This window comes from Micromys minutus, assembly GCF_963924665.1.
Source record: "Micromys minutus genome assembly, chromosome: 1".
NCBI classification, from domain to species: Eukaryota; Metazoa; Chordata; class Mammalia; order Rodentia; family Muridae; genus Micromys; species Micromys minutus.
Genome location: NC_137969.1, coordinates 27,627,610 through 27,649,089, shown reverse-complemented (window position 1 = coordinate 27,649,089; position 21,480 = coordinate 27,627,610). Strand labels below are relative to the sequence as shown.

At 43.5% G+C, this 21,480-nt stretch overlaps 2 protein-coding genes across 3 annotated transcripts in view; one reads left to right on the top strand and one right to left on the bottom strand.

Moving 5' to 3' along the window:
• SLC5A1 (solute carrier family 5 member 1) overlaps positions 1 to 21,480 on the top strand; it is a gene marked incomplete at both ends in the record, with an annotated part of 59,800 nt that overhangs the window by 15,922 nt on the left and 22,398 nt on the right. For both annotated transcript variants that reach the window (XM_080940861.1, XM_080940860.1), the window contains 3 exons: positions 10,523 to 10,627; positions 11,779 to 11,838; positions 13,040 to 13,144. In XM_080940861.1, coding sequence (XP_080796987.1) covers positions 10,523 to 10,627; positions 11,779 to 11,838; positions 13,040 to 13,144 — 270 coding nt within the window. The remainder of the gene's footprint in view (positions 1 to 10,522; positions 10,628 to 11,778; positions 11,839 to 13,039; positions 13,145 to 21,480) is intronic.
• Positions 19,854 to 20,114, bottom strand: LOC308439213 (non-histone chromosomal protein HMG-17-like; the record flags this gene model as incomplete). Its single annotated transcript, XM_080940924.1, has 1 exon — positions 19,854 to 20,114. One exon carries the CDS (start codon positions 20,112 to 20,114, stop codon positions 19,854 to 19,856), a length of 261 nt encoding a protein of 86 aa, XP_080797050.1.

Genomic DNA, 21,480 nt, shown 5'->3' with positions numbered 1-21,480 from the left:
AGAGCATGAGATGGCTGAAGATCTGAGAGGGGACCAGTGTGGGAGAGACACAGTGAGGGTGGCTCTCACCCTGAGTGTGGGACCCTGAGCTACTAAGGATTCTAAAGATAGAACTCACCTACATTGGCAGCTGGGTTGTTGGTGTGCCCTCCTTGACCTCTAATGACACTGAACAGCTTCACTTGCCCTTTGTGTCCAAAACCGCTGGGAAAACACCAAGGTTGGCAATGGTTTCTTGATTTTCTACCTCTTCAGGTGTTTGAATAGGGAGACATGTGTAACAAGGTAATGGTTGGAAGACAGCCACTGTCCCTGGGGACAATGTAAACAGAGATGATAATGACTCTGGAGCAAAGCTTGTGTCTAAATGTTTGCCTTAGTTTTGAAAGTAAAATATTCTGAATGTGTGAGCCTTAGCATATTGTTCATCCAAAACCAGGAAGAGCAATGCCTGAGATCTAGCAAAAGTCAAAAGCAAAGCTTACCAAACTTTCCGTGTTGAAAAGAGATGCAGACCAGGATTAACCAGGATTCCTGAGAAGGAGAAGGAGGGATATGAAAATAAACACAATACAGGCTAGCTATACTGTGCCAGAGTTCAGAGATGGACAGGAGGTGTCTCTCCACAGCGTCTCTGTGGGGACAACCAGGGGAGTGTACCCGGGAAGGAGGGAGGATGTCAAGTTGGTGTGGGTCTGCGTTTTCTCTGTGTCTACAGACTTCAGGCCCTTCAGTTACAGAACTTTGGACAAGTTATACTGTAACTCTAATCCTCAGGTCCCTTCTCCATGAAGTGAGGATGAGAACAGAATAATTTCAACCTCACAGAGATGTTGTGGGCATTGAATAAGATAAAGGTCCAAGCCTGAAAGACATCACAGAAGTTATTGTTTTACTTTCTCTGTCTGAGTCTGCCAGAACGGGGCTCTCAAAGCATGTAACCAGGGTAGTAACACCAGCAAGACCTGGACTCTTGTTAAAAAAAATTTTTTTGTAGTCCTAACCTAGACTCACTGAATCAGAGACTCGGGGATGTGTCCCAGCATTAAGCTTATTATGCGCTTCGGATGGTTCTGATGAGAGCTGCCGGATTTAGGAAATGAAGACAGAGGATGGTCAGTTAAATCTCAATTTCAAACAATCAATACACTCGCACTATGAGTGCATCCCAAACATTGGGTGGGCCCGACTTACACAACAGAGCCCATGGTTACCTGAAATACAGAGGTCAGTGTACATCTCCTGTCCTGGGGTAGCTCAGGTTTGAGCATCAGTGGATGGGTACACCCAGCAAATGGATAAAGAGAAAGCCCCAGGAACCCTGATGTCTCTTATGGACCAAGTGATGGTGGCATACACGTCTTAGTCCCAGCACTCAGGAGGCAGGCAGATCTCTAAGTCTGAGACCAGCCTGGTTTACAGAGTGAGTTCCAGGACTGTCAGGGCTATACAGAGAAACCCTGTCTTGAAAAACCCAATGAATCAATTAATGGAAGAGAGAGGACAGAGGCAGGGAACAGAGAGCCAGTTCCTGATTCTGGATATTTTGACGATAACTTGAGTTTTAACGAAGAAAGCAATTACGTGGAATTAGCTGAAAATATTTTCCTTTTGGGCTACGATAATCTTGTTCCTGAAAAGAAAACTCTCAGTGTCTTTCGGAAATTGAAGAGCAGCCTGTAAAAACACAGACTGGTGACAGTGACGTCGACTTCTTCACAGCAGCATGTCTTTCTAGGGAAAACATTCTCAGAGATCTCTCACATCTGGCACCTCACATCTGGCAGCACCTTATGAAGTAGCCTGAGAGCCTCTTTTTCTCCCCCGCCTTTTCTTTTTGGAGACAGGATCTCATGCAACCCAGGTTGACTACAGACACGATTGGAACCAGGTTCTTACCTGTGCTCCCCTGTGCTCGGAAGGAGGGGAGGAAGCACTTGCAACTAACAGTGCTGTGAGGCATCTGTGGGTGCAGGCCCTGGGTGTGCACAGGCTGCTTCTTCCCTTAGGTCCTGGAGATGAAGGTACAGTAAGTGTGTGGTTTGAGCCACCTTTTCCTGGGTGACACTGTGTTGCTTTCATTTAAAAGACAACAAGGCTGAGAGTGCTCTTTTCCAGACTAATGGCTGCCGAGCTGGAGTCTAACCTCCCTTTCTTACTCATCATGGAAAATGTGATCAGAGCAGTCAGCGGCCTTTACCACAATAAATGTATTTATTTGTTCACTCATTTAGTGTGTGCCTCTGTATGTATCTGCTTGAGAGCATATGGCATGGCATGTGTGTGGAAGTCAGTGGGCAACTTGTGGGAACTGGTGTTTTTCCTCCCTCGATTGGGTTCTGAGTGTTGTCAGGTTGTCAGATGTGGCATTTACCTTACCTGATGAACTGTCTCACCAGCCCTTGGTGACATTTTTAGACGACGCCAGTTCTGTACTTTTCTGCAAGCTTTGTTCCCAGCCTTCGGACTATGCCAGTGAGAGTTTGTGTTCTGATTATTAAATTTTGTAAAACCATTGTAAAAAAAATCAGAAAAGTCTAAAAAGTCAAAATAAGTTTGTACTCTGAATCTGTATATATGTTCATATCTTCATTTTTATCTTTATCTTTGTCTAGTCTATATCAATTTATATCATCTATATATGTGTGTATCTCTACAATTTATGCACACATGTACACTTAGATATTCTGAGGATCATGTGGTATGTAGGCTTATTTGAAGCCATTTTTTGTGTTATTTCGAAGCAAGATCTCTTGGATCCCTTGCTGATTTTAAACAACGTCTAGCTGACTCCTGACCCTCCTGTCTTCACTCCGAAGGGCTGGGAATGAACGGTGCTCCACCATACCCTTCTCCCGTTTGATTTACTAAGACAAGCGTTCTGATATAGCTTACCTGACCTGCCACTCACCAGGCGGAACTTGTGGCAATCCTTCTGTCCTGGTCTCCTGAGCTCTGGTGTTGTAAGCCTTGTTTCCATACCTGTCTGTATGTTACCTTATTTTACATTTTATATCATGACTATCACCCATGTTATACAAAAAAAAAAAATTCCAAAGCTAAAATTTAATGGCTACGAAATATTCCTTCATAAATTTAAATCTTGATTTATCAGACTGTTTTTGTAGGGCACTGTAGTTGGAAACATGTTTTCCAGTTTGTTTCTGTAATAAGTAACACAATAGTAAATGTCCTAAAGAAACCTCATTGTCTGTGCCTCTCATAGTGTTTTTTTTTAAGCTTTATTTATTTATTATATATGAGTACATTGTCACTGTCCTCAGACACACCAGAAGAGGGCATCAGATCCCATTACAGATGGTTGTGAGCCACCATGTGGTTGCTGGGAATTGAACTCAGGACCTCTGGAAGAGCAGTCAGTGCTCTTAACCACTGAGCCGCCTCTCCAGCCCTCTCATAGTGTTTTTAAGGCAGAGGTAAAAACAACAACAACAAACCCCTATAGCATCCATATTCATGGCCATCTGGATGGTATAGTAAAAGGAGTTCCATTTTTGTTCCTAAACTAGAAATACCACAAATATAAGAAAGAGTCTTTGTATTTTTCAACAGCAAATATCACTGAAGTGGTTTTGTCTGCTTGATAGCACATAACCTGTAGCGCTAGGTAGATGGCTCGATGGGTAAAATGCTTGCTGTGTAAGTGAGTGTGCTGGCTAATTTACAGGACAGGACAGGAGTTTAGAGGGAGCCTTTTCCCCACATCAACTGTGTCCATTTGATTTAAGTACTCTGTGTAGCTAGAGATTGCCTGTCTGCTCTCCAACTGGTCTTAAGACAAGGTTGAGAAGTGACGGCTTTGAACATGCCCAAGGCAGGCTCCACACTTCTCACTGTGGGTGAAAATCAGCCAGAGGCATTTATTGCTTTAATTCAGTAAGTCTGGGTGGTTAACTAAGACACAGCAGTTCTTAGAAGTCCCAGCTAGCTGATAAAGCTGCAAAAAAAAAAAAAAAAAAAAAAAAAAAAAAGTGAGGAGTTCTGGTTCCAAGAGCCCATTTCCAGGGCTGAGTTGGGTATCGAGGGCACAGTCATTAAACAGTGTCTAGTTTTTGATCCTGGAGGCAGGTGCAATCCCATTACTTTCCAGCTCTAATATTACCAGCAGGGAGAAGTGAGGTAGCCAAATGTTCTCCTTTGGGTATAACCAGATTTCCCTTAAGAAGGGGGGGGGCTCAAGGGAAACCATTCGGTTTGTGCCAAACCCTGGAGGGACTGAAGTGCAGGTTTTAATGGTAGAGTCACTGTAGGATGGAAAACTGAATCGGTCTTATCAAGGATCTACATTGCAGTGAGAGGCAAGCTGTGCTCGGTAAACGGTCCAAACAATTGATGGGAATTAGAGGGACCGGGACTCCTGCCAAGGAGCTAGGACTGAGTGGTGGGTGCTGCCACAGTTGGTTTTGGGTAAGGTCTCTTTTCCTGGCTTGCAGAGAGCTGTCTTCTGAGTCTTTGTATGGCCTCATTTTGTATAGGTATGAGGTTGGGGGCAGCGTAGGGGAGAGTAAAAGATCTCTGGTGTCTTCTCTTCCTTTTATAAGGACATCAGTCTTATCACCAGGTTCCACCTGTGTACCCCATTTAACCTGATAAGCTTCTCGATGATCCTGTCTCCTGATAAAGTCATACTGGACTTTAGGCTTTGAAATGTAAATGGTCTTTAAGAGTGGCGGAGTAGTTGTTCTCTGAGGGTGAGAGAGGGGAAGATAGGTGCTAATGAGGGAAAGCTCCACGACAGTCATTGGTAAGCCATCATCTTGGCTCCTGAATAGCTCTGTAGTTGAAGTGGGGAGGCTCTTGAGAGTTGTGAGCACCTAGAAGGTAAGAGAACAAGAATTCCAACCTCAAATGTGAAGCTCAGGCAAATTCGTGCTAGAGAAAATTTGTCTTGAGATCGAACTGAGCTCATACTGATTTACTGCTAGGCATGGAGCTTACCGGAAGACTGCTTAGTAGGCCCATGGGAGCTGGAGGTAGAGAGGACCCAGGAAACAGTCTATGACCTCAGTAGAGCTGTGCTTTTCACAGGTTACTGAACATGTGGGTGGGTAGGGGTGACTTATGGGAGGGAGAGATTTGAACTGATATAAAAAAAGTATTATAAAGGCTGATGGGATGGGTCAGTGGGTAAAGCACCTGCTGCCAAGCCGGAAGACCTGAGTTTAATCCCTGGGATCCACATAGTAGAAGAAGAAAACGAATTCCTACAAGGTGTGCTTTGGCCTTCTTGTGCACATCATGGCACACCCTCCCCCAAGACGTGTACACATGCTCATACATTCTCCCTCTCTCCTAACCTTCCTCTCTCTCTCTCTCTCTCTCTCTCACACACACACACACACACACACACACCACATGTTGCATAGTCCTGTTGGGAGACAATGGCAGGCAGCCAAGTAGAAAGTGCTAAAATGGAGCCCATGCTGCCTGGCCTTGTCACTGAGCTGACAGATGGACCTCATGTCTTCATCTCTAGGGTTACCGCCACTGTAGCTGGGCTTGAGTTCCTTTGAGTGGGCAGGAGAACCCCCACTTAAAACTTGAGGCTTCTGGGTTCAGCAGTGGAAACAGGATCACAGTTTAGACTCTGTCTGTATTTATAATAGTGACTTTGGGACACCAAGCAAGAATCTGGATGAAGTGGCTCCAAGAGTTCTCACTGTGACAGCCCACCTCGCTCCCAGATGCCACAAGACCTCAGCAGAGCTGAAACAGACATCCATACTATTGGAGATAAAAGGAATACTCCAGATGATATTTTCTAGTTCCATCCATTTTCCTAAGAATTTCATCAAGTCCTTGTTTTTAATAGCTCCATTGTATAAATATACCACAATTTATGTATCCATTCCTCTGTTGAAAGACAACTGGGTTCTTTCCAGCTTCTGGCTACTATAAATAAGGCTGTTATGAGCATAGTGGAGCGTGTGTCCTTGTTATATATTGGAACATCTTTTGGGTCTATACCCAGGAGTAGTATAGCTGGGTCCTTAGGTAGTACTATGTCCAATTTTTTTGAGGAACCATCAGACTGATTTCCAGAGTGGTTGTATCAGTTTACAGTCCCACCAATAGTGGAGGAGTGTTTCTCTTTCTCTACATCCTCACCAGCATCTGCTGTTACCTGAATTTTTGATCTTAGCCATTCTGACTGGTGTGAGGTGGAATCTCAGGGTTGTCTTGATTTGTGTTTCCCTGATGACTAAGGATGTTGAGCATTTCTTTAGGTGCTTCTTGGTGATTCAATATTCTTCAGTTGAGAATTCTTTGTTTAGATCTGTTCCCCATTTTAAAAAATAGGGTTATTTGATTCTCTGGAACTTCTTGAGTTCATTGTATATATTGGATATGTAGCCCTCTTCCCAATCTGTTGGCTGCCATTTTATCCTGTTGACAAATGGGTTAGGGAGATTCTGGAGGGGAAACCAGGAAAGGATAGAAAATATAGATTTTTTTTTTTTTTTAAAAAAAAGGAAAGGAGGGGGATGGGAGGGGGAAGGGAATAACATCTGAAATGTAAACACAGAGAATATCCAATAAAGTAATTTAAAAAAATAAAAAATAAAAAAAGGAAAGAATCAGATTTTTAAAGAAACAGTGTACCATTGGCAGTGTACATCTAAAAGAAAAAAAGGAACACTCCACTCCACTCCGAGGAAGACTATATTGAGAGAAGAAGAGAAGTTGAGGGTATCTTGAAGAAAAACTCAGATTGGATATAGGGTTGGTCAAGTTAGCCAGAAAATATCCCCCACCGGTGTTTACTTTTTAAAATTCCGGAAGCGCACAGCTATTCTCAGCGGGAGGAACAAGAGCTATGGAGAAAGGATGGGCATCGTCCTGCAGACTCTCTGAAGGTTTCCTTCCGACTCTGTTGCCCTCTAATCCTCAGGCCTTCGGATTGGGGATCCACGCTGGAGGCGTCTTGCAGCATTTTTGGTGAAAAAATTGGATCTCACTTTTGTCCACACTTAGGACTCGTGTCTGACAGCTAACTGAAGAGCCAGCATGACGCTTGGGTGTGTGCACTACGTGTGTCCATTTGCTTTGTAATTGTCGTGTTCCTGACTTACTGAGACAGAATAGACTCTCAAATCATGACCTATAATTATACCCATGGGGTGGATTAATAAGCATGTCAGACTGATGATGTCTATTGTAGCATTTATTGGTAATTTTTCTTTGAATGTTAGATATAAATAGTGTAAGTAATTTTAGTAAAGTAGCAATGATGTATTTAAAAATGATCTGTAATCAGAACCCAGTTAAGACACTTAACACTTAGAATTAGAAAGTGATGTTAACATCATTAAAGGGCTTGACCAAAAGAAATACTGTGGCCTTGTAATCCTATTACATAATAGAAAACGCCACATGGTTAATTAAACAGGTGTAGGTAACGATCTCTGGCTATGTGAATTAAGTAGCAGGTAGAGGCTAAGGTTACCCACAAACCCCACTGTGTGGTCCCCTGCTGCGCTATTCTTCTTGCTTTGTGGATGAGGATTACAGTCAGTTTATCCTTCTGCAAGATTTAACCCCATTGTTTGTACTTTAAAAATATACTTCAGTTATGTTGTAAACAAATCTGTCCTAAAAGAAAAAAAAGGACTAGCTGTCTAGCTGTCAGTAAAGAAGGTCGGGGCTTTGTAGGGGATGGAGCAAAGCCATGGGGTGAGGGGGAAATCAAGTCTAGAACAAAGCCAGACTGTTGTTGCTTATAACGGACCTAGCCTGTTCCCAGCAAAACTCTCCTGACTTTATTTCATGTTTCTCAGATCATGGTGAGGAGAAGGCATCTTGGCAGCCTAAGATGTCCTGAAGTCTTTCGGTAGTGGGAGGATATGGAAGAAGTCTCTTGAGTAAGAGTGGGGTATTTCAGTCAATAACTTCGAATAATTAACTTTCCAGTTGTACAGCATCAGGCTTAATAATTAATCAGGGAGAGGTTATGAGTGAGCACATGACAGTTCTGGATTGGCGTTAAAAATAATTTGAGCATTTTTCTTGGCATAATCTTTTTTTAAAAAAATATGATTTGGACTATTTTAAAGGGTATTAAAAGGAGGGAATTCTGGTTAAAATTGGACTATTATCTTCATCAACCTTTGATCAGAAAGGGGTAGTTAGTTAAAAAAAAATAACCCCTTAGATTAATTTTTAAAATGATTTCTTCTGTGTTTTGAGGTTATACTTTAATTACATTATTTCCTGCTTCCTTCCAAACACTCCCACGTTCTTTGTCAAATCCATGATCTTTTTTCATTAATTGTTGTTGTATACATGTAGATACATGTATGTTCCCTGCCTAGTCTGGAAAATGTTTCTTATAAGTTTCTTATTCTTAAGGAGTGAGCTTCACACTGTCAGCCTTGGTTACACTTTCCCTCATCAACCCCCCACACAAAGGCTGCCAGCTTTGTCTCAAAACCACCACTGCCCCCATCCCTACCCCAGCAGACCACAAGCTGGTCTGTGCTCATCCCCATGCCGAGATGACCTCCTGCTTGCTGCCTCTTTTTAATCACCCCAATATTATACTCCCTGCACAGTTCAGAACCGTTCTTAAAAGCAAATTAAATGTTGTCTCCCCCCCATAAAATCCTGTCATTCTCGGAACAGAATCTACTCCTGTCTTGGCCACGGCCCAGCCCCTCCTGACTTTCTAGCCCCTCACACCACCCTCCGCTCACACCACCCTCCTCTGTTCATCGTCCTCTGGCCACTGTGGTCTTTCGGCTTTACCCTGCACTCATTCCCACCTGGAATGCTGTCCTCTGGTGCTCTGGGTCTGACCACTATATGGGGACTGGCACCATGCAGTGCTGTTTCCCACAGATGGGTTTTCTCTGGCTCCTCCCTATGGCTGCTCTGTGTTACCACTCTCAGGCTTTTTTTCTTTGGTTTGGCCTATCCCTGTTGTTTTTGGGTTCAAGTTTATTGTGGCAGAAGTTTTGTCTGTTATTAGTAGCTTAATCCCCTTGTCAAGAACAAGACTCTACACATTTAGTAGGAGCTACATTGACATTGGCTGGGACAGCAAATGAGTGAACTTTCACCCCTGTCCCCTGCTTACCCTTGTGGCACCACATTTATCTGGGTTTTCAAGAACCTCCTTCTCCTTTGGCTAATATTTGTTACCAAGCACTGGCTACTCCATGTTGGAGACGTGGACTGGTAGTTGGAGACATTGGGGTTAGTTTCTTGGAGTATCTTCCTGTTTTGCTACTGTATATTTTGTTCCAGATTTAAAGGCATCAGGAAAATGTCTCATTTCGTCTAATTAGTAAAAATGGAATCAAATACAGATGCCCCCCGTCCCCCAAGTTAGCATGATTCATTTTCTGGAGCTTAGGCTTCTGTGAAATATGCACACATTATGTTTGACATTAGTCAGTAAATTGTGGGAGAGTTTCAACAAAAGGCTAGAAGTCTCTGCCCAGCTGTAGGGTCACATACTTTTAGGCAGGCCAGTGTCTTAGCTTCTGTTCTGCTTCCATGATGAACACCACATCCAAAGAAACTTTCAGAAGTAAGGTTTTATTTGGGTTTATGATTCCAGAGGATCATACTCTGTGATGATTGAAGGAGCAGGAAGCAGGAACTAGATGCCAAGAGTAGGGTCTGAGGGCTCACGTCTTACACCACAGTCACAAAGCATGTGCACACTGGGGATAGAGAATGCACCCTCAAAGTGATGCTTTCTCCAGCAAAACCACCCTGCTAAACACTCCTAGTTAGCGCCAAAGTATCTAGGCTTCTGGAGGCTGTTCCCATTCAAACCCCCACAGCTAAGACAAGTTTGTTTGGTGAGTTAAGTGTATTGAATGTGTCTAACTGATGGGTTTATTGGGACGTGGCTTCATTATAACTTAAGGAGTGCAAGATCCCTTTCCTGTTTTGGTTAACTTTTTTCTTTTTTTTCTCTTTTAAGATTTATTTATTTGTTTAATGTATGAGTGCTCTATCTGCATTACACCTGCACACCAGAAGAGGGCATCGAATCCCATACAAATGGTTGTGAGCCACCATGTGGTTGCCAGGAATTGAACTTAGGACCTCTGTGCTCTTAATTGCCGAGCCATTTCTTAAGACCCTTCCTTTCTTCCTTTCTTTTTTTCTTTCTCTGTCTTTTTAAAAAAATTAATTGACAGTCTTTTACAATTATTTAAAATGTTTAATTCTGTGTGTATCGGCACGTCTCGTTGGGTGTCTATAGAATAATGAAGACATGGAATTCTCTGGAACTGGAGCTTCAGGTGCTCGGAAGTTGCCAGTGTAGTGCTGGGAACTGAACTCTGGTCCTCTGCCAGAGGGAACTGGTCCGTCATACTTCAACAGTCAGGTTCTCAGTTGGCCTCTGATTGCTCATGCCTCTTTATTCAGCTAACAACATGTTTCTTCTCTTGTTGGCCCAGCCTCCTGAGAACCCTCCTTATTTAACTGTATTATTTGTTTGTTGATTGGTTTACTTATTTATTTATTTCTTTATCGTTTCCAGATTGGAGCCTCTCTCTTTGCCAGTAACATCGGAAGTGGTCACTTTGTGGGGCTGGCGGGCACAGGAGCAGCCGCAGGCATTGCCATGGGCGGCTTTGAGTGGAATGTGAGTAGCATTTGAGCCACTGTGTCCTAGGGGTGGAAGGAACTGGGGTCAGTCCCTTTTTCATTACGGTAATGAAATGTTGGAGGCAGGTTAACTTTATAAAGGAAAGATTTGTGTTTAGTCAGTGGGGTTGAAGGTTGAACTGAAACAACACCAGTGAGGCTCCCCCTGAGCTATGAAACCTCAGTGTGGAGGGCGATGATGGAGGAAACCTTTATGAAAGGAGATCACGATAGCACCCAAAGCAAGAAGATGGTGTAGATAGAACCAAGACTGGTTTTGGTGGAAATCCCCCTCAGGAGTCCCATTAGAACTCCACCAGTAACTGGGAGCTGTGCTCACAGAGACCCAAGGCTTCCCTGGGATGCTCTGCTACCTCATAAACAGTCTACCACCTTTCTCATTAAGGACCAAGCAGTCTGAAAAAAGAACAGCTAGTTCAGAGGATCTTGAGGCATCATGGAAGCCTCAGCAGCACACTGAGCAAAGATGGTGGGGAATTCTGACAAGAGTTTGCCCCAGAGCGGTATGAGCAGCCCCAGTCACAGGATCTTTCCTCTTTTTCCATTGGTCCTAAAAGAGGAGGCCTCTAGCTGGAGGTTGGGAAATACTATTGTCCCGCCTTCCCCTTTCCTTCCTCCTCCCCTTCCTCTCTCCATTCTTTCTCCTTCCCTCATCTCCCTTCCCTCTGTTCTTCCCTCTCTCCCTCCTTCCTCCCTCTTTCTCTTGTCTTTCTTCCCTCTCTACCTTCCTCTCTTTCTTCCTTCCTCCCTCCATCCCTTCCTTTTGCCTTCCCCCCTTTTCTTTCCTTCTTCTCTGAATGGTATTTTATTCCTTAGTTACCAGGAATGAGATAAAAGGGGGCTCTGACCTCTGGCTGGGGTCTGGGCTGTGTCAATGGGCAGCATTCTGGATTTTCTTCCACTGTGTTGCTCACACGCTTTTGCTGTGTGCCAAGCAAGCACTCTAGGAAATCATCCCTAGGAAGGAAGGAAGAAAAGAAGGAAGGAAGGGAGGGAGGAAGGGAGGAAAGAAGGGAGAAAGGAAGGGAAGAGGTAGGGGAATTTTCTATAGCAGTTAAAGGTCTCTTGAGAGAGGCAGAGATGAGTTAAAGTTTCTTTTCATCTGAATTTACTTCATTTTGGTTGTAGGCCTTGGTTTTGGTGGTTGTGCTGGGCTGGATATTTGTCCCTATTTACATCAAGGCTGGGGTAAGTGACCATTCCGTTACCTTTTCTCATCAGCAAATACACATGTGTGAACTTGATGCTCTTGGAGGCCACAGGGGACTTAATGGCATAAATGACAGAATAGTTCAGGTCTGCTTTCATTCCCAGATTTGAAACAGCTCCTGACTGGCTACAGAGGCATTCAACAGGGCCGCTGGCTCCATTCATCCAGATGCATTACAGCTCCACGTAGGCAGGTCCCTCAGTGACCCTACTTAATTCAGATTCCCCGGAAGGACCCCGTGCCTTGTCTCTGGGGGTGTTCTTGTACTGAGCTGTTATGTTCACAACACACAGCTTCCTACTTCCTCCCAAGAAGGAAAACGGTTGAGCAAAGCAACTATGTCCCCTTCATTTATGTGCAACATCACCTCCTGTGTCTGAGCGTGTCTCTGATCAAACATAGCTTTGACTTCACCTCTTTAATGACATATATTAGCACCTCTGACATGTACGTGTACACATTGGGAGCTAACGGTGACATGGGGCAAATTCTGCAGGTTATACCTCCCGAAGGCTTACTGGTTGCTGGTGACACACTGGTCCCAAAAGGCAACAGGCAGAGGGTATAGGGAGCAAAAGAGAAAATTTGGTTGGACTTTGCAGAAGGGAACTAGCAGAATATTTGAGAAAGCCTGCAGCTACAAGCCTTGATAGAGCAAGGTGACAGTCATTCTACCTGGACAACTTTGGTGCATTGGCTAGAGGCTACCATTGTCTTATCTGCAGAAGGTGTAATATATATATATATATATATATATATATATATATATATATATATATATATATACATATATATGTGTGTGTATGTATATGTATATGTATATAACCACACACATGCAAGCATAGACGCACAAACAGAGTCAGACATACAAACACAATTGTGTGTATGCATGCACGCACCTTCTCCAGGGCAAGCATGTCCCTCCGTGGTTATGCCCAGTCATCTGTCTATTAGAAAACTTGTGCTTATTTGCCACTTTTGTTGTGTTGCAACCGAGTGTTAGGGCCTCCCCTCTTCAACTCCACAGGGTTTGTCAAACTGAGGTAAGCAAATGGCATCTGGTTACAGTGTGGACTCCCTGGGCTAATAGGGGTGCACGCACGCGCATGTGTTGGTGGTGTGAATTCCTGACCACACTTCCAAGGAGGCTCTGACATCAGGATGGATTCACTCTGGCAGGTGGTGACGATGCCGGAGTATCTGCGGAAGCGGTTTGGAGGCAAGCGGATCCAGATCTACCTTTCTGTTCTGTCCCTGCTCCTCTACATCTTTACCAAGATCTCCGTAAGTGCATCCCTGGCTGGCGACGGAGGAGGGACAGGGTTGGGGGAGGGGAGGCTAGCCATTGGCTCATCTTCTCACTATCCCGATTGTGCGGTTCCACCAAGAAGCAATAAGTTTCTCTGGACTTTGTGCTTTAAGTCTTCTAGCTTCTTAGGGGAAAGTTCTATTTTATGCACCAAGGGGCCAGTGGTGCTCAGTGGGTCTCCTTGTCCTCCACTGTGGTGCAAGTAGAAAATATAACAGTCTTAGGAGAGTGGGCAGAAGCTGCTCTGAAGAGAGGATGAAAGAAGGGTCGAGATGCCATATCTAAGCTGCCATTCCCTCCACTGGGCATATATCCAAAGGAAAGGAAAGCAGCGTGTACAAGAGATACCAACTGCCCATTGAAGCCTACTTTACAGTAGTCAAGCTATAGAGTCAACAAAGGTGCTCATCAACAAGTTCATAAGTAGAAGCCTGTGAGACACACACACACACACACACACACACACACACACACACACTGTTCAGACTTAGAAAGAACTCTCAGGATTTGACAATATGGGTGAACATAGTGGTCATTACGTTAAACAAGCAGGGAAAAACAGATGTGCACTCACTTATATGTGGATTTTAAAAGTTAAACCTATAAAAACAGACTTTTAAAATATGTTTTTTATTTAAAATTTCCGGGTATGGGTGTTTTGCCTTCTTGACTCTCTTCTGCAGTGCGTGTGCATGTGCATGTGTGTGCGTGTGTGTGTGTGTACTTGCATGCATGCTGCCCCATCATTTGATCCCTAGAATTGGAATTACAAAAAGTTGAGAGGTGCCATGCAGCTGTTGGAAATTGTTGAAGATGAGCAAGCAGCCAGTGCATACCACAATTATTTTTTTCTCAATTACATTTCCTCTGTTCTGACCTACATGCAAAGACTTTAGATTTTAGATGCAAAGAAATTAGATCATCTTCTTGTTCAATGATAATTTTTAAATGATATTGTAGACCCTTATCAGGTGTATAGCTTGCGAGTATTTTCTCCCATGTGTAGACTGTCTTTTCCCCTTCCGGATGTTATTATTTGATGTACAGAGGTTTAACGTTTTGGCAGAATCATCTATTTTGCATTTGCTGCTCATGTTTTTGGCAACATTTTTTAGAATTTTCTGTAAAATTCAAGAGAATGAAGATTTATTTCCATTTTTTTCTATTAAAAGTTAAATAAAATTGTGTGCATATGTTTGTTTGTGAATGTGTATGTGTGTGTGTGTGTGTGTATACACTCCAACATGCAATATGGAGGCCAGAAATCATTGTTAAATGTCTTATTTTTGGTTTTGAGGTAGAGTTTTTCTATGTAACAGTTCTGGCTGTCCTGGTAGTAGCTCTGCAGACCAGACTGGCCTTGAATTTACAAAGATTTCACCTGCCTCTGCCTGGCTGAGATTAAAAGTGCATGCCAGTACTGACCAGCAAATGTCTTTTTATATTGCTCTTTTGAGACAAGGTCTCTCACTAAACAGAGAGCTCACCACTCAGCTAGACTGACTACCCATGAGTCCCTGGAACCTGCTTGTCTGTAACCCCGATACCGGGGCTATAAACACAAGCCATGTCTGCCTTTTACCTGGGGCTGAGGGGTTTAAATCAAGGTCTATGAATGGCAAACCTGCTCCCACTTTTCTCTTAAGAGTGTTGCCTTTCATTTTCCAGGTTTTGATCTGTCTTGAGTTGAACTTTGTGTGGTATAAAGCAGGGTCCATGCATTGTTTTGTATGTGGACACTCAGTTCTCCCAGCGCTGGTTCCCCATGAGTGGTTTTGAACCTTTCACCGAGGAAGCTCGTAAGACTGTGTTCCACAGCTGGTAGCGTTTTGATTTTTGCCTCCTCGTTCCTTTTCTCTCTCCCAGGGTTAGTTTTTAGCTACAAGATAAAAACCCGAACTTGCCAGTCTTTATTTCACTGGAGACCAGCGGGCAGAGCCATGACTGCCTGTGCTAGAGGTGCTTAAGAAACCAGGGGAGTGTCATAAGGGAGGGAAGGCACCAACTAAGAAGAGAATAAAAGGGACATAAACAGTGGGGTCTGGAGACACCCTACAAGTCATCACATGCTCAAAGGGAACCATGGCTTAGTGTAGCTGCAAGCTTGCGTGAGCGTGGGAAAGGGTGCAGACATTCCCAGGTTCATGGTTCAAGCTGGTGAAAGGCTATTGGCTGCAGTTACCATGGAGAGGCTTCTCTTTGCCCTTAGACTGGTGTAGGGTTGGTCACATAAATAAACTATGCCCACCTTACCACCTCACCTACTTTCTGGTTACTGTTTAAACCTCCTAAGACTCGAGAGCCCCCAGGTAGTCAGGGAGCAGCCCCTTGCAGCTCAGCAGGGATGAAGGGGTTCGCTCTCCAGGTGCCACATTTCCTTCAGTTTGCAATCGAATTGTACACAGTTGCAGACTGACCCCCGTGTATGATCTGAGGTTCCTTGCTGAAGGCTCTGGCCAGCATCATACTTATTTTACCCAGTGAGTGAACGTCGACCCCAAAGTTGTCCTGATAGGAGATATCACATAGGAGGATGCCTTGTGCTGTTCCAAGTTCCCCCAGGGGCTTTGCCCAATGTCTCTGGGTCTCATCAGAGTACGACAGGGTTGGGGACCTGGCTCAGTGTGTGAAAGCACAAGCCCGGAGCCCTGCACACAGAGAGAAATGAGAGGGATCCTGCCTCAGCAAGTCAGAAGGTGAGAACCGACTTGGAAAGTTTTCTTGATTTCCATGTGTGAGTGCATTACATGGACATACATACACAGGCATGCACACACGTTCACACACATGCAATCACACAGCTGGCACACACACACACACACACACACACACACACACACACACACAGCCATCAATCGCTGTGATTAAAAGCTGTCTAGGTTTAAAGCTTGTCTCACAATTCTGCCCCCTGTTTAGCTAAGCTGAAGCCACCACATGAGAGAAAGGGATAGAGTGTCTAATCCTGTGTCCTATGCTCAGAGTTACAGATGGACAAACTGTACACAGAGGGGATAGGCTTTGTGAGGCTCCACAAGAACAGAACTGGAATGAAAGTGGGTTTCCTGACACCCAGATTTTTGACCTGATGTCCTTCCTCTGTATGAATCTTACATTTCTCTAGACATTAGGTCAAGACTGAAACTGCAGAAAAAATGGAGAGGGTTCATAATACACAGTGTAACAGATGTGTGGAGGAAGTATCTGCTTCGGAACGGGTGCATGATGGTGGAGAAGGAAGAGCGGGTGCACAGAAAAGCAAGAGCCTGTCCTTATAAATTTAGTTGGCTCTATGTTCACTTTGGGTCATATGATGACATTTTTTGAAAAATTACAGTGATGTCAACCATCCCTATTGGGAGCCTGATGCTCAGGAACACAGGGCTCATAGACACAGAGTTAGTTCCCCATGCACAGTGGTAAGGATCTATATTAACCTGTGTGTGTGTGTGTGTGTGTGTGTGTGTGTGTGTGTGTGTGTGTGTTTCGTGTGCAGCACGCTAGCACATGTGCACACACAGATAACTTGTGATGGATGAAGACAGAGGTGGATGGCCTTGTGAGACTCATATCTGGACAGGGGATAACTAGGGACACACCAGGAGGGATTTGGGAGGATGTAGTGACTTAGTAGGTGTGTGGTTGATAAAAGAAGGCAAAGGGAGTAGCAGGCACAGGTTGGCAGTCACAGAGCGCCTCATTTGTGGCTGCCATCTTGTAATCATGGCTCTTTGTCACTCCATGAATTTTATTGGCTCACTTGAACACCTGCCGCATCAATCTGTGAGAGGCATTTTGTTCTGTGAGATTTCCTGACATGGTCTATCTCATTCAAATATGTATAATCAGTTGAGATAAAGCTTCAGATTTTATGAATCACGTGACAACTGAATGTCCCGGTTTCTATTTCCCAGGGCTGTTATCAGAGATCATGACTGCAATAAACTTTTTACAGCAACCCCACTGTACATTTTGGATCCTTGGGTAAAGATAAAAGCTTTTGCTTTTGCTTAATGTTTGATGCTTATGACCTGGGCTGTTCACTTTGACAAATGGAAAGAGAAATTTGAGCAATGAGCCTTCTCCATCTGAAACCTCATTGCCAGGCATGACTTAGCAGGTACTCAGATATATCTTGGTTAGGATCAGACTGGACAGAAATACACACACACACACACACACACACACACACACACACACACACACACACTCCTAGGATTGGTTCAAGCATAGTAGTACATGCCTTTAATTTTAGCAATCAGAGGCAGAGACAGGAGAACCTCCATGAGTTGAAGGCCATCCTGATCTACATAGTGTATTGCAGGACAGCCAGGGCTATGTAGAGGGACCTTGTTGCCCCAACTCCCAGTCCAAATCCCAGGGTTTTAAACTGAGCTGAGGCCGTATGACCTGCCTAAGGCTCTGTTACCCTCAGTGGTTTTCCAATGGGATCCATGTTTTATTGCTCCACAAGAGTTCCATGGATACAGTTCAGCCCACCCCTCAGAGGGATGAGAAATGTGCTTGGGTTAAATCCAATCTTATATAAATAAGTATTTTATTGGCAACCTCACAAAGCACATAAGCCCATGTGCTTCTGCTGCATTTGGTGTGCTCTGCTGTTGGCAGCCATCTTTGACACAGATGTTAAGGTGGAATGGGTTTCAGTGCCTGAGACCTTCCCCTCCCCATCTTTGTGCATGTGTGCCTGCCACCAGGATTGGATCAGGGCCTTGTATAAGCTAGGCCACCACCCTGACACTGAGCTGTGGAAAAAAAATTTTTTTTGAGACAAAGTCTCACTTAGCCCAGACTAACCTTGGAGTCTCTGTAGATCTTGAGGTGATGATCTTCATACCTCAGTGTCCCTAGCAGCTGGGGTGACAGGCCAACACTGTCATATCTGGCTTCCTATCTCATTCTTTACAGAAAAAGACTTGGCTTGGAAGGATATGTACTTTAACATTTTTACCTAAAGTTGGTTTTGCTTAGCAGTATTGAGAAAGTTTTCCTCCTTCCTCCCCCTTCCCCTTCTTCCTTCTCTCCCACCTCTTCCCCTTCCCTTCTCTTCTCCTGCTTTGTTCCTCCCATCCTCATGTCCTGGATTGTCTCTCTTTCTTTCCTTGTAAAGCTAATGGTATCCTAGCAAAGGGGTGATCTTGGATGACCCAAGAGCCGCAGTGTTGATGTGGAAGGCTACTGTACGTTCTAACTCATCCGCCATTTTTATAAGTGAAAAAGAAAACCTGCCCAAAGCATTTTATACACGCAAATGTACAAAGAACGATAGAAGTACTTTTATATTTATAACCAAGACTTTATATATCTAAGCAATTTATTTAAAAAGAAATAAATCAGAACTTGTTAATATGTATCCTAGATTCCAGTTCCTTTCTTAAAAAGTTGACACTCTCTTGATATACTTACGTATATATAAAATTAAAAACCAATTGTTTTAAATTTTCTGCATCATCTTTGAAAGTGTAAAGAAACAATGGCATTTAAGAAGAATTTTAGGCAGGGAAAATATCCAATATTATAACTTACATACAAACATATTCATATTTTGGTTTTGCCCATATTATATCTATTAAGTTATGATAAGGACATGCACAGCACCCCAAGTATAGGTCAGGGGCAGTACACTTCCCTGTCATGTACCAAGTCCTGAATTCAGCCTCTAGTACCATACTAGCAGCAAGCATGTATGCCTGCGTGCACAGAGGCACACAGACTCACACAGATACCCAGGCACACAAGTACACACACACACACACACACACACACACACACACACACACATGTACCCACACATAGACACAGACACTCATGTACACAGACACACACAAAATTATACACACAGTGCATGGTCTTCCCCCTTCTTTAGACACCAAGTTATAAATACTTGTACAGTTTTTTCCCAAGCTTAACTGTAACCAGTTTTATTAAAGATACTCTTATAAACAATCATTGTATTTCAGACAGGACACAAGCAGACAATTAACAATGTAAAGAACTTCCAAATTCACTTCTTGTATAGACTACCAAAATCAGAAAGCCACTGTAAAACCCAGTGAAATCTTCAATCAATGCTTTTTAAGGTGAAAGTAGCTGAGAATGTTAAGGACGTTGTTTAACTTTTTACAAGCTGACCCTGACTTTCAGGAAATGAACATGGCAGAATTATCAATCTGAAGACCCACAATCTTTTATAAAAGGAACTATTGCTCTTCTGAGAACACTCGATGAAGTCACTGCAAAGTCCATATTGCCCAATAGATTACAAAATCAATTCTGAGGGTCAGGTTCCAACAGGTCTCTGGTTTTAAGGGAATTAAGTCTATGTTGATGGTATAGGGGGAAGAGGATATAAAAATGAACTTAGTGTTTTCCCAGACCACAAGGCATTTTGTTCCTAAGTAGCCACCTATGCAGGACCAGGAGCCTTTCAAAATTATCCAAGAAAGAGGTTTTCTGTCCTCAGTCCAGCTTGGGTGATATTTTGCTCATGACACATGATCCCTTCCCCACAGCAATGAGGTGTTCTGTGTGCTAACAATATAGTTTTTTTTTAAAGGTAAAACAAAATTCTGCACTTTTATAAAATTTGATAAAAAATAGCATTTCCAACTGTACTGTCAACAGAAGTACACAGTTTTAAAAAATGCACACATGTCACTTGGCATCTCAAGCACCTTCAGCTTTCTGTGCCTGGTCTGTTTTGGCATCTCCATTTTCTGCAGGATTGTTCACATTTTTACCAGCATTGGCTTTCCCCTCCTTCCCCTTGGGTACCTTCTCTCCCTTCTTTGCTGGGGCCTTTTTAGGTTTGAGCTCAGGCTTTGGAGGAGAAGGCTTAGCAGACAACCTTGCAGACCTTCTCTGTGGCTTGTCCTTCACCTCGGCTTTGTCTCCTTTAGCATCCCCTTCAGCCTTTCTTTTGGGCATGGTGGTGGCAGGGGATGTCGGCGCTGAACAGGAGTGTACAGCGCTATCGGATTTGGTCCGTCCAGGAGTCATCTTCTCACTGGTCTATTTTTTTTTTTCAGTTTTTAACCTCACCACAATCACCTGCCAGAGTGTAGAGAACATTATTATTATTAAAGAATCACAAAGGCAGACAAAAAGTCCCTCAGCAGTGGCCAGCTCTGGCAGTGATGTCTTCAGAATGTGTTTTTCAATTTTTCTTTGTAACATTAAAATATCTAAATTAGATGCTATTATATCATTATTATATTATATATTATAAGTAAAATAAAAAGGCATTGAAGCTCCTAGGTTTAATTCAAACAGACATCCCATTTATGACTGAGTGTTTCAAGGCCTTTTCACTCACGGCATTGTCTAGTCGTGGGTCTCTGTGTTTGTTCCCATCTGCAGATGGGGATGGCTGAGCAGTCACTAATCTATGAGTACAGAACACTGCCACTAAGAGTCATTTTGTGACTCTGTTCCTCAGTAAAACAGAGATATTTGGTTTTATCTTAGGGATCTGAGTTATCTAGTCTCATGTTCTTGGTCATCCAAGACAGGTTCCATCTTGTGGAGTGGGGCCTTAACTCAAACTAGACATTGGTTGGTCCCTTCCACAGACTTTGTGACAGTATTGCACTAGCATATCTTGCAGGCAGGACTCCATTGCAGATGAAAGGTTTGTAGCAGAATTGGTGTTACGTTTCTCCTTCAGGAGCATGCCAAGTTCCTTCTGGAACCAAGAACACTAACCCACAGGGCAAAAGACTCTGTGTAGGTATCACCTCACTATATCCCATTTCAGTGAGTTGTGTCGTCTTCAGCAATAGGGCCGTGCTGGCGGTTTTGGGAGAGCAACTTTTAACCTTGGCAACAGCCTGAACTGTTTTGGGGTTTCCTTGGGAATCCCCTTAGCCAACAACTCAATTAGATGTGACCTGTTCCTAGTATTGGATGACTCATTTGACAGCCAACTTGCAAAAAGATGTCACGTTTGGTCTCTATATCCCCCATTATTTGGCAATTTTATTTAGAGCACTTTCATATATGTATATATTTTAGGAAGATTTATTGTAATAGGTTTCTAAACTAACCCTCAAAATGCCTCTTAATTTTAGGTGTTTCTTCCTGTGTTCTCTCTCTCAACCTCTTCTCTTCTCCCCTTTCCCACTTGGACTTCCTGTTCTAGACCCTCCCATCCATCCATCCATTCATCTATCCATCCATCCATCCATCCATCCATCCATCCACCCATCCACCCACCCATCCACCCATCCGTTTATCCATTCATGCATAATTATCTATTCTCTTTCCCTTTCTTAGGGAGATCTATCTGTTCCTT